Here is a 27,841-nt window from a genome sequence, read left to right on the forward strand (position 1 = left end):
GCATGCTGAGGTTCCCACCGCCCCTTCGGGAGGCCATCCCAGCTGCTTCCGCCGAACACCGGCTCCCACCCACCGCCGCCGCAGGCGTTCCCCCGGCTGCTCACGGAGCCGCGTGCGCGGCCCGGCGGGGAGCGATCGTGCCGGGGTCGGCCGCCGGCGGAGCACCACACAAAGAGGGGTGCCAGGGACTGCCGCCTCCGCGGGGGGGGGGGGCGTGGGGGAGAGGAGGGGGATGCGCCGGCGTGGGCGGCGCGGAGGGCTTGGTCGGCGGCGCCAGGGCAGCAGCCAAGAGCGCAACGCGGTCGTAGGGGCGCGCGGTGGCCCGCCGGCCTCCCGCAACAGGAACCGCTGGCAAATAAAATAAAGAGGGAGGACGCGAGCGCGTAGACAAACGGCAGCCCTCCGCACCGGAACGGCGGAGGGGCCAACCTCGGCCGCCCCCTGCCCTAGCTAAGCCTCTCTCGCCGCGCTTCGCGGCGGAAAGCCGGCCGGAGGAGTACCTGCAGGCCCCCCAAGCCCACCCCGCCTCCCGGCACCGAGCGGAGTGAGGGCGGGGAGGCCGGCCTCGCCGTCCCCGGCCATCGCCGGGGGTCGCACTCTCCCTTCCCCGCCATCCGCGGAGAGCTGCCTTCCCCGTCCCCCGCCCGCCGCAGCTCCCATCCATAATTAATCGCCTCCCCGCAGCCGCCGCGATAAGAGAGGGCGGGCGGGGACGAGGAGGCGGCGGCGGCCGGGAGGCGGGAGGTGGGGGGGGAGCGTGTGCGCTCGCCGCGCCCGGCTCACTGCGGCCGGCGGCTGCCTGCCGTGCGGAGCGGAGCCCAGCTACCCCGTCGGGGAGCGCCGCGTTCGCATGGCCGCGCCGCGCCGCGCCGCCGCCGCCGCCGCGGGGCCAGGGGGGACCGCGGAGGGAGGATGAGGCGGGCGGCGGGGCGGCGGCGGCGGCGGCGGCGCGGAGGATGAAGTGGAGCGTGCGGGGAGTCTGCGCCGCGTTCTCCAGCTGCCTCCTGCTCGCCTGCGCCCTCAGTGCCGCCGCCGTGGGCCTCAAGTGCTTCTCGCTGGGCTCCGAGCTCAAGGGCGAGCCCTTCCGCCTGGGCACCGCCGCCGGCGCCTTCTACTCGGGGCTGCTGCTGGCAGCCGGGCTCTCGCTGCTCGCCGCCGCGCTGCTCTGCTGCCGCCCGCCCGACGAGGCGCCCGCGGCGCCGGCCTCTGCGCCGGCCGCGACCCTGGTACCAGCCAGCGACCCGGACCTGTCGAGCGGCGGCCTTGGCGCGGGGGAGGCGGCGGCCGCGGCGTCGGCACCGGTGGAGAAGGCGCCGCCCGGGGGGCGGCAAAACTTCCTGCTGCTGGGGGTGCTGGTGTTCATGCTGGGCGTGCTGAGCGCCTTTGCCGGCGCCGTCATCGACGGCGACACCGTGTCGCTGGTGGAGAGGAAGTACTCGCACTACTGCCTGCTGCAGCCCGGCGGCGCGGCCCGCCCACGGAGCGGCCCCGCGGCCCCTGACGGCTCCGCCGCGGCCCTCCGCTGCCAGAAGCTGCGGGACTACCAGCGTGGCTTGGTGCTTTCCACTGTCTTCAACGCTCTGGAGTGCCTCTTGGGCCTGCTCAACCTGCTCCTCGTCAAGAACTACAAGGCCTCGCAGCAGCGCGGGCGGCGGCGGAGGCGGCGGCGGCGAGCGGCCCCAGCGGCGGCCGCGGCGGCGGGCGAGCGGCGGCGGCGGCGCCGGGGCGGCGGCAGCCGGCGGGCGCAGCGCCACAGCCAGGGCTCACTCTTCTCGGGCGGCGAGGCCGAGCTCAGCCCCGGGGATTGCCCCTTCCAGGCCGTCTCCTACATCAACGTGGGCGTCTTCCACGTCTTCGACGAAGCCGGCGTGGAGGTGCACTGCGGCGGACATCCCTCCGTCGAGCTGCCTGGCTACTCGCCCATGGACCCCGAGCTCAATGCCTCTTACCCCTACTGCTACTCGCTGCCCAGCGAGCAGCCCCCCGCCTACGAGGAGATCTACCCCGGGGAGCCCAGTGCTCACGGCACCTGACGCCCGGCGGGACACCTGGCCCACGGCTCGCCGTGACAGCCGGGACCGGGACTAGGTGCCGGAGCGGGAGCGGGACCGTCAGCACCTAGCAGCCGCCGCGGGGCCCAGAGGAAAACTCTCGCACCCTAGACGGGATGGGCCCCGCCGCCGCGGGCGCAGCCAGCCAGGTGCCGCCGTGCCTCTGGCTCTGCTCCGCAGAGGGCTCCTCCGCTCTCCCCCTTTGCTTTCCTCTTCCTTTCCCCCTCTTCCCTGCCGCACACCGGCCCTCCGTCCGTCTGTCCGGCCCTCAGTCCGCCGGCGGCTGAATTTTCCAAAGGCTGCGCAAGAAACGCCCGAGGGTTGGTTCCTCCTGCTGCTGCTCCTCCGTAGCCAAGTTTAGTTCCCTTCAAGTGATTCATCAGTCTCCAGCTTTAGCAGTCCAGAGTTACTCATTTATGATAACCAGCTAGTGTAAGGCAAAGGTGTCATGAAGCTTCTTTACCTCTCAAAAGAGCTAAATTTCTAAACAACGCAGAGACATTTGTGTCACGTTTACTAGAGGTGTATTGGGGATCTTTAACGTTTACACTACTCCTTGGGAGAATTGAGTTCTGTTTTAAGATTTAGTGAGTTAAAACATTCGTTGGTCTTGTAAGATGCACATTGAGAAAAACCTGCACTTTGAAAAAGAAACAGGAAAAAAAATCAACAATGTTTTTGTACACTAACGTGCCTGCTTTTGTTGATAACTTCTTACTGTAAAAGCTTTCAGAAGTCTATAGTGAAAATGTTTGGTAAATTCACTGCAGTTTAAAGTTGATGATTAGTTCCTTTACTAAAACAACTGAGATGTTGCTAGGATATGGCAGTTAAAAGGAAGTCCAAATGTCATACACATTCCGTTTTGTAAACAGGTTCTGTGTTTTTAATGCAAGGCAGGATTTCTTTTTGTTTTACACAGGTGAAGGGTTTAATTCTATTTTGTACGACTACATGGTTAACCTTGTAAAGAGTTCCATTTTACCTGTTACAATTCATCGGTCTGGTAAGCTTGAATATTAAAGTTTTATTTGAAATATATGTATTGTAAACCAGCCTTAACTGGTGCAGTGGTCACAGTTTTAAAGGGAAAAAACAGAGAGATAAACCATCTTGGAAGTCATCTTCCAAATGTCTTTTCAAAACAGTATTTATACTCCTATTACAAAGCATGAATTTTCTTTTTTGTTTAAAAAAAAAAAGCCACTTTAATTCCTGAAGTGTGTGTGTGGGGGGGAAATAATGGATTGTCTGCTGTTAACTCTTTCTGAACTTAGAGGTATTAAAAAGGCTTTCTGCAAAGAGAAGAACCGCTAAATCTTCTTTTTGGATTCTGCTGTGGAATGCCAGTACCAGATAGTGTAAGGAAGTGCTAATGAAAGAGAAGCAAGTATGGCATATTTTATTAGATAATTTGAGAACAGGTGAAGGTTTAATTTGGTGTTGCAGAAACAACCAAAAGCAACTCTTCAGATTGTGTTTGGTTCAGTACCCCTCCCCCATTTAGGATGTACTGAAATGAAGTATTACAAAATAACTTTTCTGTTAATCCTGTATTTGGAACCTGCTGCATAATGCCAGTGTATCAGCTACCAAGAAAGAGAGTTAAGGGAATGCAAAGCTACAGTGTGTTTCTGTGTTCGATGAAAAATTATTTTTAAATTTTAAGCTGCAGAGAGACTGATGTAATTTACAGCCTTGGAATTGGAGAGGGAAGATTTTAGCCTAAAAAAAATTGAACTCTCTCTGCACTGTTTTGTTTTCTGAAGTGTTTTGACTTGCACACTTTGTATAATCTAAAATGCAGAATGCCTTGGAAGTCTTAAAATTGCAAACTGGTGTCTGTGAAGCTCACAATTAAAGCTCTAATCTAGAGAACACAGTTAAATGCAGCAGTTGCCAATCTGCCAAGTAGTTCTAAATAGCAGAAATTTAAAATACATCTCGTTTTGGCCAGTAGATTTCCTTGTGCGGAACACCAGCCTAAAACATATGCCCTGGCTAAGTTTTATTTTAGTAGTGAAGATTGGTTTTATGCTGGGTCTCTGCAGATGCACCTCCTTAGCCCCTTACGGGGAAGTGACTGGGAAGTCCTGTACTCTTTACTTACAACACTAATTTAGGCACAAAACCAAACTTGTAGCATACCATATTGCTCATACAGCCAAGATTTTGCAAAAAGAGTAACTAAAGCAAGAAGACAAATCCTTATGTTGTTCTCCAATTAGATGAGTTTGTGAGACAGCGTAGTACCCTGTACTGAATTGAATAGGAACTGCTAGGCTGCAGGGTGATTGTGAAAAACAGACCAGCTAGGTGCCTAAATACAGGTGCAGAAGTGTCATAATAGTTGTTGGCTTTTTAAAAAAAAATGGCTATATACATTGCAGTTCATGAAAGTTGTTTCTTAGTTTTACTTAAGAAATTGATTTTTGACATAAAAAGACAGTATTTTACTTATGAGAACTATTTTAGGAATTATGAACTAGACAATTCTGAAACTCCAGATGTTCCAAAGATCAGTGCTCAGGGAAATAAATGGAAAGTCAAGAAAGCTACCTATTATACTCAATTGTTTAAATGTAAACAATTTTAAACTATGAATTTTTAAGGTTGTTGAACTCATAATTTTTTTTTGGGGGGGTGTGTCTGTATGTGTACGCATGTGCGTAAGTGTGTTTGTGTTTTATTTAAGTCTGTTCAGAATTTCATTGAGTTAGGATATTTATTTGTGGCTCAATTTTAGTTCCTGAATTTTTACTTTTCTTCATTTGGGCTGTTATCCCCTGTAATAGTTAAATTTAGTGGTGAACAGATTGCCAGAATAATGTCCAAGTTGGATTCCCACAGAAGCCAGTAGGGGTCATTTTATTGACCTCAATGGGTCTGGGCACAAATGATATGTAACACCTGCTCTAAATAATCTTTAAAGTAATATTGATCTTCTGGCATGACAGGATGCAGCAGTGGCGTATCATTCTCAGTTATTTATTATTTGTATGGACAGCAGTAGTAAGGGAGGTCACCTACAGTACTATACACTTTTTTAAAAAAAATAAACCAGGAAAAAAAAAATTGGCAGGCAAATAGACCAAACAAGCCATGTTTTCTTGAAAGTGGTATGTGTTTCAAGTATCTGGTGACTAACCTTTCTGATAAAACACTACATGTATTTATTTCTCAGTGAGAATAAACTTATAAATACAGGATACAAGATGAAGCTTCATAAGCATGGTTGCAGTATTGTGAAGCCATTTTTAGTAAACCTGAATCATTACTCTTATCTTCTGAGCAATAATGTTGGAGTGTATAAACTGAGACTGTACTGTGCTGAAATTGAAAATAGGCTGGTGTGGGAAGCATTGGAGCGTAGGTTAATTATCTGAGAGGACTCATACTGTCCCTCTGTTTTCCATTCCCTGTCACATGATGGTTGAGGCAAATGCAAGCCTGATTGATTCATGTCACTGGAGGATATTAACTGCAAGGCTTTTACCTTAAGTAGCAAAACTAGGGAGAATGGAAGAGAAACATTATGTGTCTGCTATCAAATCTCCATTTTGCTTAGCTGAAGTAACAGTAAGACTGCTTTTTGCCCCATGGCTTGTTGTTTTAATTTGCTCACAGTGTTACTTGCATGTGTTCAAAGGGAGGGGAGAATAGATACAATACTGCTGTTTTGGTCACAGTGGAGTACTGATTTGGTAGCAGACTGCTCCCAGCTTCCCTGTCCCTTTTGCAGGTAATAGCAGGTAGTCTAGGGATGAAACGGTGGAAAATCAAGTCTGCTGTCTTTGATGCAACAGGATTTGCCTTCATGTGGAAAAAATGTATTCCCACCAGCCTATTAGCAATTCACATGAATTATTTTCACACTCCAACATCTTTGCTTAAATCTGTTGCTTACACTTTGCTTTGTAATTGACAGACAGAATATACATGAATCTAAAAATGGGGAAAAAAATGTTAGAGGGAAATAGTATTAAAGTAGTACCGATTTTACTCAAAGGTTTGATTTCATTGTAGGACTTCTTTGGTTCACCAAAACGCGCTATGGTGGCTGGTATAACTTAGATATATTTCAGACATACTGTTTAATCATCAGAAAAGGTTTCTGAATGTTCACATGAGAATGGCAATCTGTTTTTGCTTTTGGACATAGTACATATGAAAACCTTTTCTTCATTTTGCCATTTGGTCCGAGATTGATCCTCAAGAAAATGTCAGTAATTGATCTTGTAATTTTAGGATCAATAAAATACGTTTTAAAGCACAGCATATTCTATAAGAAAGGCCTAATGCTCTTCATTTCATATTCTTCATTGTCTTAGATAAATGTCTAACTGAAACTAGGTATTTAATTACCACTTTAATTACAAAAACGTATTTTTCAGGGACTTAAAACTTTTACAAGTGGAACCGAGACATAAAATTCCAGATTGTGCCATGATGTCGAGCCTGTTTCCGTAGGTTAGATGTTTCTCGGTTTACAGGATGTTCCAATATTTTAGATTAATTCCATTGGTAAAACTCTGTATCTCTTCATTTCATATGATGGCACTCTTCTAAGTGTGCTAAAGTTACCTCTCCTTAATATTGGCTCATATTTCAAATTAAAATGCGTAAGGGTGAATAAGACTGGATTGCTCATGGTCGCTGTCCAGCTTTTAAATTGCTTAATTATCTCTGAGTACTTAATGGCTTGTGACTAGTGTTTAGTATATGTTCCAGAATCAGAAATAGCTGATCTAATGACAGTTTAGCAGATAAAAGATGGTCCTGAGGAAGCTCGTAAGCTAATGTAGTGCTGGGGGAAAATCTTCAAATCCATGTTGCAACAATCCGGTGTACAGCGTGTCCTGCCCAAAAGGAGGTACTGCCCAAACAAAGCAACTAGAAGAAATCTGAGAATTTTAAGTTGGATGCAGGGGGTTTATGTGTTCTTTCTCTTACAGTATTGGTTCTGAAACTCTTCCACTGCACAGCTTTCTAAGAGTGAAATCCACAAACTGGTGTTCTCAAAATTTGATTCATATAACTGCCTCGCTTTCCTGTGGCCAGCTGTGCTGTGTGCTTTCCACTTGATGCTCAGGCACTTGGTGAAGTTCTGCTGAAGTTTATGGATATGTCACCAGATGGATATGTCATCCTAGACATATCCATCTGCTGAAGTTTATGGATATGTCATCCTAGACAATCTGAGACTGAAGATCAAGTCATTTAAGAAGCCATAAGACTCTCTTAAGAAGAGCATATTTTCTTTTACAGAAGAAGAACATCCTGATGTCCTCTGTCATTCTTCAGACCCAGCTGCCTTAAACCTCAATGAGTTTACCCTGGGGGATGACATTGCAGACTGCTACTTTTTCACTCATTGATTTTTAGCTATCTGGAAGATTTCCATAACTTTATGGAAGGAAAGGATTCCAGAAAAAAACATATACAAAACAGCTCAGACTCATCACTAGATCACAGAAAATTCATTGTCCTGGGTGGTAACTACCCAGTAGGTGTATCCCAGAAACAATACAACCTAGCAGAAGTTCCCGGATTTCTACTCCTGGCATGGTTCTGTCTAATGGGGATATTAGGAAGTTTATTTCATGGTCTTTACAAATGAATTGTTAGTTTTGCTACAGCGTGTAGGGATTAAACACCTACTAAATACCACAAGCATCCTCACCAGTTGGTCTTCTCTGTGGCCATTGTTAGTAGAGGATAAAGTGAAGTGTGGGAGGAGAGAAGGCTTATCATGATCCTCTTAATGGGTTGAGAGCACTAAACGTTCCAAGGCATTTATTGGTTTTATATTAAAATACTAGATTTGGGGATGGAAGAATACCTATAATATCTAAAAGGATTATTTTTCAGGGATATATTTTTGGAAATCTAATACTTGGGTTTAGAGAAGGCTCTTTCAGAATTTGCTTTTTCTCCCAGGTTCTGTATTATAAATGAAGGCTCATCTCGCTAAAATACTCAGTGAAATCTCCAGGCACTTAAATTATTAAAATTAGGGATATTGAGTAGAGCTGTCCTACAAATTACCAAGTACCACCAATTCCTGTAGAGGTCATATAAGGAATTTGGTCCATAGTGCGGATGGGGCCTTATATGCTAACATCCAAATTCTGGCATTTCCTCACAAATGAAGGAAGGAACAGCACAAAGTTGTGCTACACAAAGAAAAGCTCCAGATTACAATATCCAGTCTCAGGCAACCAGGCAGTCATGGATCTTGGATGAGGTACCTACAGTCTCAAGGTGTATGTAATTACCATGCATTCATGATTTAAACGAATCAAAGATACTCACAAGAGATTTTCAGTGGTGGATCGGAGTAGAGGCCCATCTTGCTTATTCTAGGCCAAACATCTCTTAGAAACATGGAAAAATCCTACCAAAGAAAGCTCATGCTTGCACTAGAAAGGAGAAAGCCACTGAGAAATTTCTGCTCTGTTGCTTTTTGGAATGTGCCTTATTCTGAATGACTCAGAAGCTACCAGCGTGTGCAGATCATCTAAATTTCCCTGGAAAACAGAGGAAACAAAAATGCAAGTGTTGAAAACTACTCAATTTGTCCAAAATTTTTTTATGTATAATCAAGAGCTGTGTTAATTCCAGGAGTGGAACCTCCTGACCTGAGCAGTCAAAATAACTAGTAACCAAAAAAAAATTACTACCACCAAAATAAGACTGGGAGATTGATAAAATCAACTTCTGACTCGTCCCTTGCTCTAAATTGAAAGGAAAGAAATTCAGATACAGCTCTTTGTGGAACTGTTGCTAAGAAATATGGTTTGTTTTGCTGAATGGAACAGAGTGTTTCTCTCAACAAATGGGGAGCAGATAGCTGCACAGAAATGCATTTGGCTGGCAGAGAGACTTCCTGTTCAGTAAAGTCCTTGGAGAGCTACCAGAAAATGTTGAGAGGCACCATCATCATTCAGGCTTACCTGGGCCATTGTTCAGTGCATTGATCTTCATGTTCCCATATACAGTGGACCACACGCCATCTGGTCTTGCCAGTGGGAACAAGCAGCTCTCTCTTGTTATGCTGCTGAGCTAGGAGCTACTGGGTATGTGAGGGGAGCTTCCAAACCCCCTAAAATGGGTGTGCTGTGGCACTGTCCTGCAGCTGCGTTGAGAGAAGGTAAGGCAGGGCATGCTGCAGGTGAAACACTATCCTGTGTTACACGATGGGGAAGGCAGGTTGCCAAGGTCCAGACTTGTTAGACAGTGGTTTTGGGTGCGGAGGGCCTTAGGCTGCCTGTGGGGAATGGCTCCTGGGCCACTTTCGCAAAAGCAAAATGCCCAAGTCAAGTGGAATGGGGAGAGGAGGTCTTTATTCCCCTCTCAACAAAATGAAAGCGATCAAATTGGAGACCTTGATAACAGAGGTGTTAAGTTCTCTCTTGGGTTCAGTTTTCATCCTCTACTCCCCCTAGCAACTTCTCCGCAGGAAAAGCATGCATGCAGGCTCTGGATGGCGAAGTGCGTGTTCCCTGCTGCCTCTGTGCTAGGGGGAGAGTCTGTCAATGGTGTGCTGAATTATTAAATCAGGTGGTGAGGCAATGCCTAGAAATGAGCAACAAGACATGAAAAACCTTTGCCTGTGTCCTATGCTTGGCACATTACAAGAGCTGTACGACGCTCTGGGATGTCCTTCACTGAAGACTGTGGCAGTTCTTACCTGCTTTAGGTCTGCAACATCCAGAGCTCTAAGAATGAGGGTTCCTGTTGCAAGTTTTACTGGACCGATTTATCTCAACAGTCAAAAAGCAACCCTGGCCCTGTTTCAGTAGATGCATCTCAGCATCCAAGCATGAAAAGAAAAAGGCATAAACAGGGCAGAACTGTTCATTCATTCATAGTTCATTAAATTTTCATCAAGGGCAGCAAAAAGACAAACATCAACGTTAACATCTCAGATCCAGCTAATTGCTTCATTTTAAGACGTTTTGAAGCTGAGTGATAAGGAAGCAGCAGAAGGTGTTTACACCAAAGGAAAATGGATATTTCACAATTCTGCTGTCACACTGCTCATAATGTCTAGGAAAGGCTAACAATAACAGGAATTTCAACTAGCCTTAAACATAAAGCTGGAAATGCTTCAAATCTCCATGTGACTATTCAAAAACTATTTTATACATAACTAGACTAGACTTGCAGTCTGCTACCTACTGTGTTCATAGCTACATATTGGGAGTTTTTATTCTTGCATATGCACAGCAAAAATGTGTATGCTGGCTGTGGACAAATGGCCATCTTCACTAGCTGGGTCACTGCCACTGATGAGGCAAGCTCTTCCGTTCTCTTTGGCAGTGCAGTGGAGCAGGAGAGTACACCGACTCGGCCACCACATCTCAGCAGAAGTGCAGGCACTTCCAGCATCATGGAGCCACACATGACTCTTCTCGAGTCACACTCCGTGGGGGACCCAGAGGAGCCTTGCAGGTCTGTGGACAGGAAGGTGCCACTGCACTTTTGCACAGGTCTCACAAGGAAAAGAGGCAAGAGGGGGGACAGTTGTGATCTTCACCTGCTCACCTTATCCTCAAGGACAGCGAGATATTTGATAGTACAGGGCCTCAGGACACTGTGGGGCACAGCACACCAGGAGGTCAGGTAGCACAAGAAATGCCTTTCTCCCCTGAGTTATCAGTGTCGCAAGACCACACAGAAGAGGACTAAAGTACTGATGTCCCTAACTTAGAGAGCTGCCTAGTTTGAGATAGATAGGATCATGGCACTGTGCTGTGATCACCAGCCCCTACAGGTCATCAGCTGATGGACACTCATACATGGAGAAGTAGGGGGAGTGGAGTGGCAATCACCCATTTAACCAGTTAAATTAAGCACTGATGGACTGGCCAGGGGGCAGAGATGGAGTTAAAACACACAGAGGCAACCTGGCCCTGGGCACATACTAGGAGAACTTTGATAGGTAGTGACTTTGTGCAGAGAAGTTTTAATTGCATCCAGTGGAAAGAAAACCCCTCTCTCCAGTGGAAATGTCCAGGTATTTCCAGGAAAAAAAAAAAAAAAAGTCATCTTGTTACACAGCAAAATGGAAACCCAAAAGAAATTACCAAGAAAGGTAGTTCAAGGGGAGAAATCCAACCAAAACCCACACAAACAGAGTAGAAGCTGATATCTTCAATTGTCACACCTCTTCTTTCTTTTGGAATAGTCACGTCAATTTGCTCTTTACATTTTCAGCTCCAGCTCTCAGGCAAGATAGAAGCTGGTAGGAGGCAGACACTGAGAAAGGCTCTACTGGCAAAGTGGAAACCATTTTTACATTTCTGCTCTTACAAGAGAGGACAATATATTCTAGCCTGGAAGCTTATATGGCAGAAGCAGTAGTGATTAATTGTTCTAATTAGGGCTCCAAATAGAAAAAAAAAAAGCGAGTTTCCTGAGCTATTGCATGCTAAATTTCCTCACTTCTATGAATAACTGTATTGCTCAGAGGAGATGCACAACAAAGCGCAACTCCAGAACATTTACCCACTTCACTTAGAAATACCACTAAGGGCTCAACACAAATAACTAATGCAAAGAGACAACAGACTCTTTCAGCATAATCAGCTGCTTCCCTAAGGAGCTCAATAAATCCTTGCATGAGCAACTTGCACTGGGTGTGTTACTCATCTGCCTCACCACCACTTCCTGCTTTCAGTGAATGACCGATTTCTGCTGGCTACTTCCACACTCTCAGGAGAGTTCTCAGCAACAGGGCTGGTACCCTGATCCTTTTATGTTCTTCACTGAGGCTTGTTCCCTTCCACGTCCACCTTTCAGCCATCACTGACCTTTCTGCCACCAGTAGATACGTGTCAGGTTCTGATTCTGACCTCTCTGATGAGGATATATGGAAATAAAATCACTGCAGTCAGTGGAATTACACCAAAACCTACCTCTTTTCACCAGAAGGAGAGCAGAGCACATAAAGTGCTGACTGTCAGCTTTGCCAATTGCCTTATGGGAAATTCTGAATGCATGTCTTCAAAAAAAGCTGGAAGATGTTTAGCAAAAAAAAAATTAGTTGGAATATATCCTGCATAGCCCAGGAGTCAGCCAACTTTAGCAACACTCTTCTGTCATATGCAGAAAAAGCTTTTACTTCAGCTGAGTCAAGCTGCCTCTTATTGACAATCAGATGTACTGGCACAGAGCATCTAATCTGGATTGTGGCCATCTACAAGTATGCAGAAGCATACAAATAATAAGGGTTCATCACTGCACATTGATTTATATGAGGAGGACAGTGAGATGCATAGGTCCTTTTTTTTTTTTTTCTCCTTTTTTTTTGGTGTTTCTTTGAACTGCTCACTTGCCTGCCTAATAAAAAGCACTAACAGAGGCCACCAGGAGAGAAGCCGCTTAGCATAGGTGCACACCAGCAGCACTTCATGTTCAGTAAGTACAAGACTCCTTTCACTGCCTATGCATGTCAGAGGAGGCTCTACAGCACTACATTTCCAGGGAGCAGGCCATCAAAGCTGCAGAGGATTGCAGGCTGGTCTTAAAAGTGTTCCTGCTGGTGAAGCAAAGTAGAGCAGAAATACACAAAACAAGCTCCACTGCTGATTGTACCCTCTTATTTGTATGCTCAACACTCTTCCAGTAGTGAATCATCAGCCCAAGTTCTGCTCTGCTCATCATGGCTGCAAATGCTGCAATAGCAGTAAACTAGGGGGGATGTGGATTCATCCCCAAATCACCAAGCACAGGGAATGCTGGATGCCCACAAAGCTGGCAGAATTTTACCCTGCTGATGGTGGAAACTGGCATAGTACATAGATACCCATAACAGAGTTGAATAAAGGAGAGATAATTAACACCATGTCAAGGTGTCTGCAGTGCAATGTCCACCAGTAGTAAAGCAGATTTTATTCCCCTTTAGTCAGAGTGCTCTAGAGAACAATAAAATTAACCAGTTATGTCCATGCCTCCTTTAGTCAGGAAAATTCTTCATGTCAAGACAGAGGAAGGCAATGCATCCCATGGGGAAAGGGAACACTCCTTCCCTTTCCGATCATCGGAACAATTTAGGGAAAAACCACAGTGTTTTGGACAAAATGCCTCACACATTCCCTAAGCAGAAAGGCAAACACTGTTCCAGGTGCCTGCAACTCCTACCTGAACAAGATGCCTGGAAGTTACACCCTCGTGAGCAACAGAAAGAAACTACCAGTCCCACGGACACCTAGGACCAGTTATGAACTCTTTCCCAGCAATCTTATCTCTGGAAGAAGACATGCCTGTGCCTTCCAAGAACAGAGCTTACGTGGTGTATTTTCAAGACGTTGTAAGAAAAGAATGAGATTTTTTTTAACAGCTCAGTTTTGGTTACAGATATTTATGTGCCAGTCCAGCCAAGAGAAACAAATAACAGTGATGAAAGAATTAGAGGGGCACAATCAACTCTCAGATACTGCTGTCATCTGAAGTTGAACATGAGCAAAGTGTACCTTGTCATGGTGCCTTCCAGGGGAACTGCATCAGGTGAACAAATCCCAGATGCAGCAGAAATTAAAGATGCACTGACAGTCTATGTAATGAAGGGGGGACATAGCTAAGCACATTTCATAATTAAAAATCTCACATCAAACTTGTAAGGTGACATTTACAAATGGAGCCATTTCTCTTCAGTGTCAGTGGTCTTTCAGTTCCTGAAGGACCTTGGTACCTACTTCTTGCGGAGGGCTGCCTTTTGTCTTTGAAAACTTTGCTATCAAGAAAATTTGGGATCCTTTATAAAGCAAATCCTGAGGGAACAGAGAGGGTACAGTGTCCCTTTTTCTCATAGTGATCCAGTTGTAGCAAAGGAGTAAGAGAAACAATGGCAAGATCAGGTATGCCCTCTTCAGAAACAAGGAAACATTAGTTTTGGAAGAAGGGATGATTAAATAGAGACAGAAGGGGATAGTAGGAACTTGAAAAGGTGGATTTTTGTGAGAGTAAAGGGAATGGGGAGGTTACAACAGCTTTATTCTATAAGATATACAGACTGGCCACAGCTCTCAGATAATGTCTGGAGAATAATTTCCTCATGGATCAACAGCATGGTCCTTTAGACTATGACTGCTCTTTTTCCTCTTTCTTGTTTCCAGAATTGCAGCCTTTGACATTTTTGCTGCCTGGCACTACAATGGAAGGAGGCAGCATCTCTCCATTCCATTACAACCAGGACAGATAGCACTCACGGGCCAATAGCCCTGCACAAACACACTTGCTCTGGGAATTACGAGACTTCCTTTTCCTGCTGCATTGTTGCTAGGGAGCTCCTGAGGTTCCCGTGGATACTGTGCAAGGGATAATAAAACACTCTTATTTGCCTGAACTGAACAGTAACTGCTACCAGCAGTTCCTCTTACCTCCTCTCCATTTGGCTTTGTTTGCTTTACCCCTGCTTTGTTCCAAAACCAAGGGTATTGCCTAGGATTGGCATAGGCAAGAGAGCATTAAACCCATGCACATTAGGCCCTGTTGAACTGAAGCTGTCATGCACGTCAGCAGCTGAATCTGAGCCTGCTGGGAGAAGCAGGGATGTGTTCAAGGCTGTGATCAAATACCAGCATTTCCAGGGAGCATCCACAGCACATCCTTGCCTCTTAGTCACTCTCCTTGCTCGCCTGAGGTATCCACTGCCATGCACCTCAAAACATGCATAGTGAATTAGTGCTTGTGATGAAGCCAAAGAGCTAGATGTCTTCTTGTGAACCACTGTGACCCAAACGCTGCCTGTGAAGACTCAGGCTGAAATAGACTCTGGGGAACAGCAAGCCTGAAGCAGAATTGGAAAGGCCAAATTGACTGGAATGATGAAGTAATGCCAGAAAAGGGAAAGTGTTCCAGATAAATCTGTGATTCCTCTGCCAGCAAAATTTGAAGAAGACGGTTTCACTTGTTGGATTTCCAAACGAGCCAAGACTCAAACATGCAGCATCACTGAAGTCTTGTTCCTGTACCTTTCAGTTTCCTGGAAATCTCAGTGTTTTTCTGTACTGCTAATACTTCATGTTCAAATCACACCATAGATCTTATCTGCAGAAACTGCACAATGGAAAAAGCTGCAAGAGCAGAACAGCAGGTACAGGCAGCCACTGTATCAGATCTAGCTGAGTTCAGGTATCAGCAGCGATTCATCGTGTCAGCCTAATCAATAATATAAAAATGTCTGCCCAAGGCTCTCAGTGCCCTAACACATCACAAGTATACTAAAATCTCAGCAATATTAAAATAATTGTACAAGCCAGCTGCAAAAACATCATACTCTTCCATTGCTCCTGAGGCCACCCACGGCCCTTTCTTGAAGGCAGATAAGAACATCTCCAGCCATTCAATGGAAGACGTACTGCTTACCCTCAGAGCCTGGCATCCCTGGTGAAAATTAATTTCCTGGCTCCTTTCCAGAAGTGAATTTCCTTGGAGTCCCCACCTGAGGGTGGATGGGGACCAAGGCACTCAATGCATTTTTTTAAGCCAGGGAAGAGATACTGAGTGACTGATACTTGAGCATCTGTTTTCCTGTGGTACAAACCCATGACAGGAGTGCCTGCAAAAGGAGTGGCTCTCCTTTTGCAGCAACTTACTCTGCAGAAGAATGACATCAATCCCCACCTTGAAACTGCCCTGGAGCACAGAGCCCAGACCTTAGAGCAGAGGTGGGATACAGCAGTATGCTCTGTGCCCAGCTTCTGCCTGTTTATTAACAGTTGGCCATAACACCCACTGAGCTCCCGCTGGCACTGCAGAATAAGCAGGCTGGTTTGCCTCCGTGCAGAAGGGAAGGGAGTACTAGGTCCCAGCTGCCAGCAGGTCCTGAGCTGTGAGATACCACCTGAAGCCTAGTGGTGCCTCTCAGTGATAAAAGGCAGCTGCTACAGCGAAATCACATTCCAGTTGGCAGGGAGCATGGGGTGCTACCCTTCCTTTTTTAGGGCCAGCAGGCAGTCAACAGCTCTGGGCTCAGCAGGAGCCATCTGCCCACTACACTCAGGTCTGCCTCAGGCTCTGCCAGAGCATTCACCAGCTGAGACATCCAGAGCAGCAGCTGAGCTAAATTGCCCAAATCCAGCCCAACAGAGTTATTCAAAACCCAAGCCTGCCTGAACTGACTTTTCCTGCAGCCCCTGTAAAGTCTGGACGTATGCACAGAAAGGCAATTTCTTCACTTCCAAGCTTTCCTCCTTTCCTAACAACCTTTTCATTCAGATCACCAGTCAGGGTAGTAACAGCAGCATGAAGGGCAGTATGACTCCCAGGCTTATGTGCAAACAAGTTAGGAGAAAAATACCAGGAAGTGCCCAGAATGCATCCCAGAAATTGCCCACGCATGACTTGAGTCATTGCATCTTGCCTACCTGACTTCTGACCTTGCTCTCTGCTCAAACGACCCACAGCCCTACCCTGAGCAAACTCAGAGAGACCTGTACAGCCATTTTACATCAGAGGAGAAGTTACCGCCAGCAGCACCTCATCTTGGCAGTGTCCGCCGCAGGAGCTGGGAAAAAGCACGTTATGCTCACACATGCTCTGTCCTGGGACAGGGACATGAGGAGCTGAGGGAAACAGGAGGATGAGACCACACATGGAGCTTAATACATGCTGGTGACAGCGTTCATCAGTCACCCTAGGCCAGGGTAATTAAAGGCAGATAGCACTGTGCCATCAATACCTTGCTTCTGAAGGCACCTGGGGCAGGAAAGGAATGTCCAGACCTATGCCACAGCTAGCCAGACACATCGTACAAATTGCTGCCTCCTACATGTCAGAGAGAAAGTAGCACTGGGTGCTCCCACTGTCCTCAGTTCCTCAACATGCTGATCTGAGACACTTAGACAAATTAATGACCCGAAGACACTTGCACACCATATCTTTAAAGTGCCTAAACCAATTTCAGAACAGACACAGACTTAACACTAATCTTTACCAGAGCTTCTCACTTCCACACAGAACAGGAAGGGAAGGAAGGTGCCCAGAGGATCGCTGCTGTAACTCAGCACCAACTCATCCTCTTTATCTCCAGCCAGCTTCTTCCCAGAGAGTTTTTTCTCTTCACCATAAGCCATACATACCCACAAATGTAAACTAAGCAAGGACAGCAGATATCGCAGGATAAGATGGCTCATTTTGTGGCCACAGATGCCCTGTGATGCTGATAGAGCCCTTTTTTAATTAGACTCTATCCCTTTAGCTTATGGCCACCACATTCACACCACTCTTAATCTGTAGGGAATGAATCTGCTCTGCCTCTTCCTTGGGCACCACCAGCAACGGTAGGACAAGCCAATGCTGTTGCCTGCCTTTGGCAATCCACACAGAGCAAAGCCCAGCTTTTCACCAGCCACAAGCTGAGCTGTAAGGGATTATCTCAATAGACAGACGCAGGAACCCCATCTTTTGTGGTCCTCTTGTGTCCAGCCTTTGGGGATTATAACTCAAAATTGCAAAACCAAAAACTAAACCTGATGGCCGTGTTCTGCGTGAAAGATATGATCCTGGCACTGGTGAATTATTCTGTCTTCCTTCATCACCCTCAGCCTTATACATCATCTCCCATTCTATGTGCTCAGCTAGGCACACCCTTGATCTTTATTTCTGAGGCAATGCCTTCCCACAAGGCCAGGAATACATGCTGCTAACTCCTGGACACGGACCAGGGAAATCAGTAGTATATATACAGTATCATCTAACTTAAGCATTTGAGCTGGAAGCATGTACTCTGCCGTCATTAGACAGAGATAAAGGCCCTTTCAAAGCACAAAGCAAGGTAGGAATCTAATTTAGCTGCACTGAATTGCCCTCTGGAAAAGCACAAGGTGCTTGCTGATAAATTAGGAAGATAATCTCCCTAGATAGCTGAGGATTTACCAAAGATACCCAAAATGAGGTGCCGTGCAAGCTCACAGGCAGAGGGAATGCACCAAGTGCTGAAATGGAGACTGGCTGCTCCGCAAGAAGTTGATGGGGAGCTCACCTGCAGGATGTTACGCACCTCTGCCCCAGTGTAGCTGTAGTCTCCCAGCAGTCCAGGGGGGAGGGCCACTTGCAGACTTTGATGCCCCTCGGTCCCCTGGGATGGTCAGAACCACGCACATGCCCATCTATGGCCGAGTCCCTTAGCGTTTTCATCTTCCTGAACTTCAGATCAAGGGAGGTCTGCGCCGCAGCACGTGCCATCACGCAGTGCTCAGAAATCAGTCATCCCTGCAGGCAAAGCACAGCCCTGCTCCTGCTTGGCAGCTGCTTGGAAGGTGGGGCTTCCATTACCATCCGACCCCTGTGAGCAGGGAAGTGGAGCAATTCAGCTGCTCGGCTAAAAATAGGAGGAGAGACTTCCCTTTCTCCCTTTGGCCTGTTCAATGAAAGCTCTCCAAACTAATTCAAGCCACTTTAACAGCTGTCTGCCTCTTTCCTTCCCCAGCCTTTCCCAGCTCCTGCCATTCTTTGCCCCTACATTTCATACCGAGACTCCCTACCTCTTTTCTGCTGTGCCCCTTCAGCCTTTCCTGTCTTCCCTTGCTTCTGTAGCTGCATCCTACACCTGCAAGTTCCCTTTCCCCAACAGGATTCATACTGACATGTTTAGGGCATCACAGATGTGGGTAGAGGCTATATGAAACCATTGTTTTGAGTACAGCCTCATTGCCACCATGCCTTCTAACGGCGACAGCTGGCAGGAACCTAGGCTTGGTGTAGGCATCTGAGCCCGTGGTTCCCAGCCTCTGCAAAGCCACAGAGCAAACGAGGCACCATGGAGCATGAATGTCCACACAGCAACTGTCTCCCTGCAGCCAACACAACGTTGGGCTAGCATGCAGCCTGAGCAGAAGGCTGAGGGGGATGGACTGAAGTGTGTGGCAGATTGGAGCAAACCCAGGCTCAGTTTACAGTAGCTGTACATTAAATAATTTCACTTAAATTCTTGGATTTACTCTATGTTAAAATTAATTAAAATGAGATCAGAATCTGGCTCTTTTTTTCAGTTTTGACCCCATATGCTATTACATCATCTCTTCCAAAAGTCTTTTATTGGACTTGTAATTACAGCATCTCTAATACTAGAAAACTCCAGTGGTGTATCCAACTAAAATCCTTTGGCCAGTATTGGCTGCTCCATGGAAAGACACAAAACTTGACTATTACCAAGGAACTCGCTTGTAGGTTTCTCCTTCCCAGCCTCCATTGAGGCTGAAGATTGATCTAAGCCTGAAAACATGCAGCACCTGAATGTGCTGATTATATTCTTATAACTCCTTTTTGTAATTTAAGGTGAATACGCATTTTGGTCCTGTTTACAAAAAGTTGTGGGCTAAATGCTAAATGACCATTTAGCAATGCAGTCATCAGCTCAGTACATGTCCTGCTCACCAGCTTTGTCCCAAAGTGGCGCAAAGGAGTCATCATGGCATTTCACTGTTATTAGAGTTCCTAACATTAATATTTGTAAGGAGAGAGATACCTTCAGGAGACATTTGTATTCTGGTCCCAAAGCTGCCACATCATCCTTATACAAGAAGTGGAGTGCTGACCACTTTTACAGAAATTGATCCACTCTTCTAATGTTTTGAAAAAAAATATTGTCAGAACTATGCTATACAAAAAAAAAAAAAAAAAAGACAAGTTTATTATAGTAACATTGGCATAATGGAATTATCCTACTGAAAATATGAATCACTGCATATTTATTCTAGATGAACGTAGTAGAATCTGTCCTGCTTTTCTGGAAAAAAAAAAAATGCAATGAAAAGCAGAATTTACACTATTTGAAGCAAAGCATCCCTGGTGTAGGAGATGCATAATTATATAGAAAATTTATCTCCCAAAGAAAAAAATATCCTACAAATTCTCATTAGGTAATTCCAGATACTGTCATGAGACATGTTATTTACCCAGTGACTAAATGGCATTCATCCCTCCCTGAGGTGTGAGGGTAGAGCTGCATCTCAGAGTAGCTTAATAGGTTACCATCTCTCAGGAGAAAATAAAAGGCCCTGTGTGGACTGCACGGTACAGACTCGTTAAGGCAATGTTCTGGATTCTCCCATACAGCCTCTCCCTCACACACAGCCTAATGGCCATACACAGGCTGGTGCCTGGACTCATGCTAAACATATAACTATGCAACAGGTTTTGGAAGGAAAAGGGTTTTCTAAGTGAGGGAGGAGCTGCTGGCTGACTTGCTTTTATGTTTTGTGAGAATTAAGGTAAATGAAAGTAGGAACTAAAAATGTGTTCAAATGCCTGGTGGTGTTGCTAAAAAAGTACAGTGCTGACAGCAACAAATACTGGTGTGGCACTCTCACAGGGATAGTGGTAGTCACTATCAATTTCCAGGCTCTGTTTTGTCCTTGTTTCTCTAATATACTGCCTCAATTGCATCAGATTGGGCAGCCAGGCTAGCACAGGAAACTGTGCAGACAGAAGAAAAAAGAGTAATGTCATCTTCTAACTGGAAAATCAGTCAAATCCAACCAAGGCTTCTCTTGAACAATCAGAGTTTTATCAAGCAATCACATTTCTTGGGAGAGGAGTCTCTTCACCTAAAAAATTACTGCATTAGAAAGCAAAGGAAATAATGAGGAAAAGACAGAAAACCCCTATCAAGGCAAAGGGGACTGGAACATAGTGGTAATGAGACAAGTGCATTTTTTCTCCTACTTTGGTCATACCTTTGCAGCAACACTACAGTTGCAAGCTGGCCATCTACTACTACCTCACAGGCAGCACAACCTGTAAAACTTTGGGTCTTTGGCAGGCGAAAGTCAAAATTCTTTTTTGGGAAAGTTGTGAAACATCACTCCCAAGCTCTTAGTTTAACAACTGGGAGCCTGGGTAAAAGATTAAGTTAATGAAGAGTAGGTAATTAACCTGAGGCTTTTTTTAATTTCTTGGTTTAAACTGATCAAAATGTTTTGGGAATTTGCAATATGATACCTACTGTGAAAAAGAAGCATTTTTACTGGCACGGCTGTAACTCCTGGGATTTTATCAAGAGATTAAGTATTTCTTTTGATAGTTTGAAATTTGGGAATCACACAGATATGGCTTTTGATCTCAAAGGTTCTAGCCCTTAGACTGTACATGAAAATTTGAAAAGCTTTGTACATGTCTTTCCCTGTCATGTCCATGTCCCCAACCTCGTACCCCCCCCAACTCAGAAAAGAAAAAAATAGACAGCAACTGTGATTTTTTACGTCTCTGTTGCAATATTTTTGGTGCCACTTTAACAGTATTTCTAGATGGATAATTTATAAAAAAAAAATTGCTACCACTAAACTTACATCCCTTCATAATAATCTAAGCTATTAAAATATATTTTCCCATACATGAAAGAGACTGGAGCATATAAATTAGCCTTAAAGTATTAGATTGAGATAGTTTTCTCTAATTAACCATTCCAATTTCTTCCTAAATGACTTCCCCCAGTAAGTCAAAGATATTTCCCTTCTTAATTCTGCTACTACTGTGTCTAAAATAAGTCTATGGTCAGTTTTACATTGCATTTTCTGCTACAGTGGATCTAATAAAGCACTTGATTTACAGAACAGAAGGCACAGTGCTTTCAGGCTGCAAGGAGAGGTTGTCCAACCCATTGGATTCAGGGAGCAATTAAAATTTACTTTCTCACCTCCAGCTCACAGTGAACCAGGGACATTTTGCAAGCTTACTTCCTAAAGGTCAGCAAAGAGAGTCATGACTGGAAGTAACAGGAAGATGCTGAGGTGCTGTGCTATAGGGATTGAAGATAAAGAGCTGGGAAAGCGGGTGGGAAATAGTTGCACTCGCATGAGGAGATCTACCATCTAGTGCCACAGTGGTGGCCGTAACAGACAGAGGGACCAGAGGCAGATGGTGGGGCCAGGGAAAGGACAGGTCCTCTGCTTAAGGACAGGTGGCACGGACTTCAGCTGAGGTGGGACAGCTGGGGGAGGTTAGGACAGTTATGGACTGACAGTTGGGAAATCACTAATCTTACATCACAGAACGACAGCCATCATTCAACTCCACAGCAGCCAACCCCCAAAACAGGAAAAAGTTTTTTTCTCCACATAACTTAGCTGTCAGAGCTGTCGAGACCAGGATTTTAGGTGTCAGCAAATATTATCTCCCATATTATGCTTCTCCAGTAGAGCATTTGTCACTGCGCATAGGCAGAGATTGGCTACTGGAGATGAGTGATCTATGGTCCCATCAGGCATTCCTCCACTTATGTTCATAGACTACAACTGCAAAATGGGGATCTTAGCCTCCGGAGGAAGATAATCTCCCTCATCTTGCCAAGCAGAGGTTTTCAACAGCCTGTTAACCATGACAGCACTTTAACTATTTAGTCTTGTATACCTTCCCCCCATGCAGGGCTGCCATGTTGCTTCCCATGGAGAGTTTTCCAGGACAGAAATCATGCACATGCATGTCCAGTTTGCTGCACAGCACAAGTCGCACCACAGACAAGCCTGTGCAATGATCCCCTGGTATCCTGAGCACGTGACCCTCTCTCCATCATGTACAAAATGTTCAACACATCCATTTCACTGTGTAGCAAATGGATTTGGTGTCCCGGGTGCACAGGACACAGCAGTTCATCTGCAGTGCATATCTGCATAACAAGTCTGACCAGGCCATCGAACATCTGGAATTACAGGCAAATATCCAAAGATGGCAGATTTCAGTCGAACATCATTTCCAGCAAAGACAGCATATCTGGAAGAGATGGAAGTATAACCATTTTGTGAGCCCTGAGCCAGCCCATCCTGTGGGAACCGACTCCTACTCATTAGGTAATCAGTTTTCATTACAACAGAAAACAAGTCTTTCTGGCTTTTATTACAGAATGTCATATCGAGGGGAAAAGAGGAGCAATCCTGTCTCTTTCCTTTCACCCTCTCCTGCTCAGGTACTAGCTCTTTGCTTTTCCTAGGTTTCACCACTGGCCTGTCCCCCCGTGCCTTGCTCAAAGCCAGTGGAATCACCAAAACTTTTTCTGCTGATTCGAGCCTTGAGCATACATGCAATCTCCAGAGGGTTTGTTGGAGAAGGATTTGCTTTTATCCAGTCCAAAGTCGTTTAGATTGCAAACTCAAGAGAGGCCTCTGAAGTCAATAAGAGGAAGCTGCGAGTGTCCCCTGAGGTTCTCTTTGTATCAGCACTTGCTGCTACCTCCCTGCCTGCCGTGGTTGTACAGACATGAGCAGGCCTGTTCGGAAAGCAGGCTGCCACCCTGGGAAACGCCAGGAATAAAGGAAAAGAAAGGAAATCACAGGAGCTGCAGCCAGCCTCCCCACAGCCTAAACCCCAAGAGAAACCTGGAAAACAGGTAATGTGTTTTCCTCCAAAACACGAAGTTGGTGCACACAGCTGCGGGGCCACTGGAGGTGCACGTGCAGAGGGGACATCACCCAGGTCTGCAGGTTCTAGTCTGAAATGTTTCTAACAGGGGGAGAACCAGCATCAGACCTCTGGCTAGAAGAGCATTACAGCTTTGGGTAATGAATAGTCCCTTCTTTGTTATCTCAGAGGAATGCGTTAAGAAAGGGAAGAAAATTGAGTATAAAAGCATCTCGTATCATGCATGTAGTACTCTTCTCACTTCCCTCCAAGGGAGGAAAGATTGAATCCAACTGATTTTTAAAGCTTTTTCCCTTGCAAGCAGGAAATATGCTCTTTAGAGGACTTCAGTGTTACAGCACATATTTCACTAAGAAGAGCAGAAAATCCTCTCCTAGGGAGAAGGGGGTTGCTATGAGCAAATACTATGTATTACTGAGTAGTGGAGCAGAGCGGCTCACGGAAAACCTCTGTGCTTTCCCTTTTCCTTCAAGAAGTCATCCAGTCCCTCAGAGCTATCAGCTACTTCCATAGCTAAGAAAGAAAACTGCATAGCTCTTTGAGCACTAGAGTTAATTCTTGGGGTAACAATGAAAATTTGGCGATTCAGCTAGCAAGGAAAACCCATCTGAGCTTTTGTGTAAGGTCTTCTAAAACATTAATATAGCCATATGTAGCAATAATAGTGAAGTAGTACTTCAATGCAGTGGCAGGCAAAGCTGTGTCAACAGCCTAAGCCTAGACTCTATCTGTTTCACTCCCAGTCTTTGCTCCCAATTGTTCCAACAAATCTCTTCCCAAAAGTGCTTTCGGGGAGTTGGGCATATATAAACAGTTGTGGATGCCCCATTGTTTTCCCGATTTGTGTTCTAGAGGCTTACAAAAATATGCCTTTTCACTTTGGCCAGTCGCTCCTTTTACCATGACGTAATCATTTCCCAGGGGCATCAAGGCTTGATTCAAAACAGAGTATGTTGCCCCTGTATCTACTAAAAATTCCGAACACCACCACCTCAGTTTACCTCTGAGCTCCTTGTTGTTTTCTCGCTCAAGTGCAAGTGCCATAGGGTCCTGTGGGGGTACCATTCCACAGTCCCTTTGCCACTCCGGATGGTTTTGGAGGGTGAAAATCATATCTGCATACAAAACCTCATCCCATTTCCCTTCTCTCCTTAAAAACAGCATTAGTTGTAACAGGGTATTATAATCTATTGACCCATTGAGCGGCCACTTAGCCTCGCCTTCTAGCTTATACAACAGCCACCATTGATTGCAATATTTGATAAGGGTCTTTTTGCTTTCTGTACCTCCAGTCCCAACAATATTTTTCCAGTGTGCAAGTACACACCCCAGAGGACTCCTCTTTAATATTCCTCCGTGGTTGTTTCCCATTTTACAATCTTTCCCAATGATTCTTAATTTTGATTTGGCTGCCTCTCTTAATGAGCTTCCACGCAAATCATCTCTTACACTTCTATATAATCTCTCTTTGTGCCAACATACAAAGATACTCACAGTGTTCACGCTCTCATGGACGTCCACACACTCATAGTGGCCACACAATCATACAAGAAACTTCGGAAAGAGGAAAGTCCCCTTGTTTTCTAGCCCACCTCAGAAGAATCTGGGCGGCTAGGGGTGGCTGGACAGACCTCACGCCACACACACAGTCGCAGCTTTGCTCGGATTCCCGGGACTCACTCACGCTTTCACAACACAGGCATTTACACTGTAGAAGGTCCTGCACACAACATAGAATTTTTACTTCACAACATAGAAGATCACACACACACACAAAAACCCTTAACATAAAATTTCCAGACATTCAAATCATACAATTATCGCTCCAGCTGACAACCTTTCAGCAGCTGCAAGTATCTTTCAAAATTGCAATAGGCCCGCTTACCCTTCTCCTGCTTCTCATATACCGGTCATCAGCAGGTCCGTCCTGGCTTCCAACACTGGGATGCAGCAGCTACCTCAGACTCACTTGATCTACCCCCAAGATTGCTAGCGGCCGCTCTGTCGGTCAGCAAGTCCCCCTTTGGGGCCCCAAACCAAGCTGGGTACCCACCTGACACGTGGATCAAACTCTACAACTTGGAAAGAGTTATAAAGCAGGCATGTTTATTCTGCGCCAGGTGTGTGGGGGATCGCTCCTCCAAAAGCATGCACACCGACAGCACATTTTACCAAAATTTATACGGTGCAGGTATACATATTCATAGGATTGCACAATACAGACATACATATGCATAAGTGAGGCAGGGCTATTGAAAAAAAACATTTGCGTTAGCATTTAAGATCTGTCTCTGGTGGTCGTTTACTTCTTCAGGGGTCTTATTTTCCTCTAGATGAACTTTAGTCATTCACCCATGCTGTCCTTTCACTTGGTAATTTCAGCAGTTTCCCGACTTCTGACTGAATTCATGGTGGAACTAACATTCCATCCTTTGCTAGACGTATTAGTCTTTGACAAATACCAGTCCCTGATAAGCTTATGTGAGTTTCAAGGCAAATAGGATTGTTAGGCATTGTCTAGCAGACAGTTAGTCTCCTAAATCAAGCAATATTTAGCAGACCGTTAATTCCCTGTATCACACCCAGCCAGGACTATGCTGCACGCCAGACGTCTCTGTGTGATTTACCAGCTGCCCCGGCCACGCGTACGACGTACAGGCCCCCTTCGTTAAACATACTGTTTGGTCTGCAGCTTCAGGAGGTTGTTGTCTGCTCCCACGGTGGGCAGCTGGCAGCGGAGGCTCCTCCGAGGAAAGTGCTCGGGGTGCACCTAGGAGCGTCTGCTCCGCAGTCGATCCCCCAGCCCAGCAGAGAGCCTCCTGCCTGGCTCGCCAAACTGACATGCGGAAAATGGACTCCACAATCTGTAAGATTGTAAAGGAGGTATGTTTATTCAGCGCTGGGCAGCACGGGGGATTGCTCCTCCAAATGTGTGCAACGTGTTAAGCAACAGGTACAGTATTTATGCATCATAGACATGCATATTCATAGAATTCTCGCGGACTTGGTTATATATTAATTAGGTTTCCGAGAAATCATTATCATAAGTTTCCTCCCAGGACAGGTTATTCCCCGGTCTCTGCGTCCATCTCGTGTCTGTGCTCAGGAGTCACAGTCTCTCCGGTGTTCTCTCCTCCTTGTCACTATGTCCAGCTGCATGGATTCAGACCTTTGTCCTGCTTTGTTCTTGCTGCCAGGGTGGTTTCTTGATGACTGGTTCCCAGCTGGTTCCCAGTTTCCTTGGTTATTCCACCCTATCAGTTGGTTCTAAACTTCTTAAGTCCCCTTATCTTGGTTTCAGCCAGTGTGTCTGTACCCCCTAAGGGTGTTCTCATCTAACTTATCTTTGCTCTTGCTAAAGCACCCTGAAAGTATCTTGTTATGTTAAGTTTATGACTCTACAGGTTAGTAAATCATTGATTTATCAGCTTGATTCCTTAATATTCCTTAGTATTAATCCCTTCTTTCATCTCTAGCTGAGCTGCAAGGCAGGGGCTGCTCCTCTCCTAACTGCTCCTTCCAGCTGGCAGGAGTGCTGAGGCTCAAGGGCAACCTCTGGAGCAAGGCTGAGATCCTACTGCTACCTTCAATTAACCCAGCTGGTGAAAGCAGCCCTTCACTTCTGCTTTGAATTGTTACCCGTCTGCCTGCTGTCATCACATCCGTGTTCCCGGCAGGTACTTTACAGATGTGGATCAAGTCAGGCCCTTCCTTCTGGGTGATAAGTGAAATAAATCAAACTCCCAACTCTTTCATTGCAAAAGCAAATTTTCTGGTCTCCTAATTGTTCTCATTGCTCTTCTGAGAGCCTCCTCCAAATTAGCAGTGTGTTTCTAAGCTGCGGGCTCAGGGCTGGACACAGCATTTCTGCTGCAGTCACTCCAGTAGCAAGCATGGAGGTGACACCGTTGCTGCGCATCCACTTTGATTCCACTTTGATGCTGCTGTTTTTGTCCTCAGCCTTGCTCTGGGACACTGCTCCACACGAATGTCCAGGATAAGCTCTGTCACATTGAATAGGGACTGCGCTTTCACTGCCAGCTGAAAGACCTTTGTTTCTCCAAATAGTTTGTCTGTACCCAGCTCAAATGGGTTCCAGGTTATTTCACAGAGAAGTAAGTGACCTGTCTCAGTAATTATTTCTTTTTCCCCAGCTGTGTTTACCACAACCTTTGTATTGTAACTTCTTTTATGCCCCCTCGAATGCCTCTACAGAATCCAGCAGTGTGGCATCCGTTATCTGTCACCTTACAGTGGACAGCAGGATTCACTCTCATCCTGACAATGAGGGCAAATGGACCATCATCAGGAGGTGTTAAAAAAAAAGGACCACTCCATCATCTTAGCCAGGGCTAAAGCTCTCACTACGCAGATGCAGACCCCAAGTGACTTTTCCTGAAGGGTTTGAATCCAATTACTGTCTCTCT

The 27,841-nt window shown here is 45.9% G+C and overlaps 1 protein-coding gene across 1 annotated transcript; it reads left to right on the forward strand.

The window, feature by feature from the left end:
* Window positions 1–956: 956 nt before the first annotated feature.
* TMEM271 (transmembrane protein 271) lies at window positions 957–6,329 on the forward strand. The gene has a single exon (XM_086771259.1). The coding sequence runs from the start codon at window positions 957–959 to the stop codon at window positions 2,031–2,033; it is 1,077 nt and encodes a 358-aa protein (XP_086627385.1). The 3' UTR covers window positions 2,034–6,329.
* Window positions 6,330–27,841: the final 21,512 nt, after the last annotated feature.

Source organism: Chlamydotis macqueenii, chromosome Z (genome assembly GCF_036417535.1).
Source record: "Chlamydotis macqueenii isolate bChlMac1 chromosome Z, bChlMac1.mat, whole genome shotgun sequence".
NCBI lineage: Eukaryota > Metazoa > Chordata > Aves > Otidiformes > Otididae > Chlamydotis > Chlamydotis macqueenii.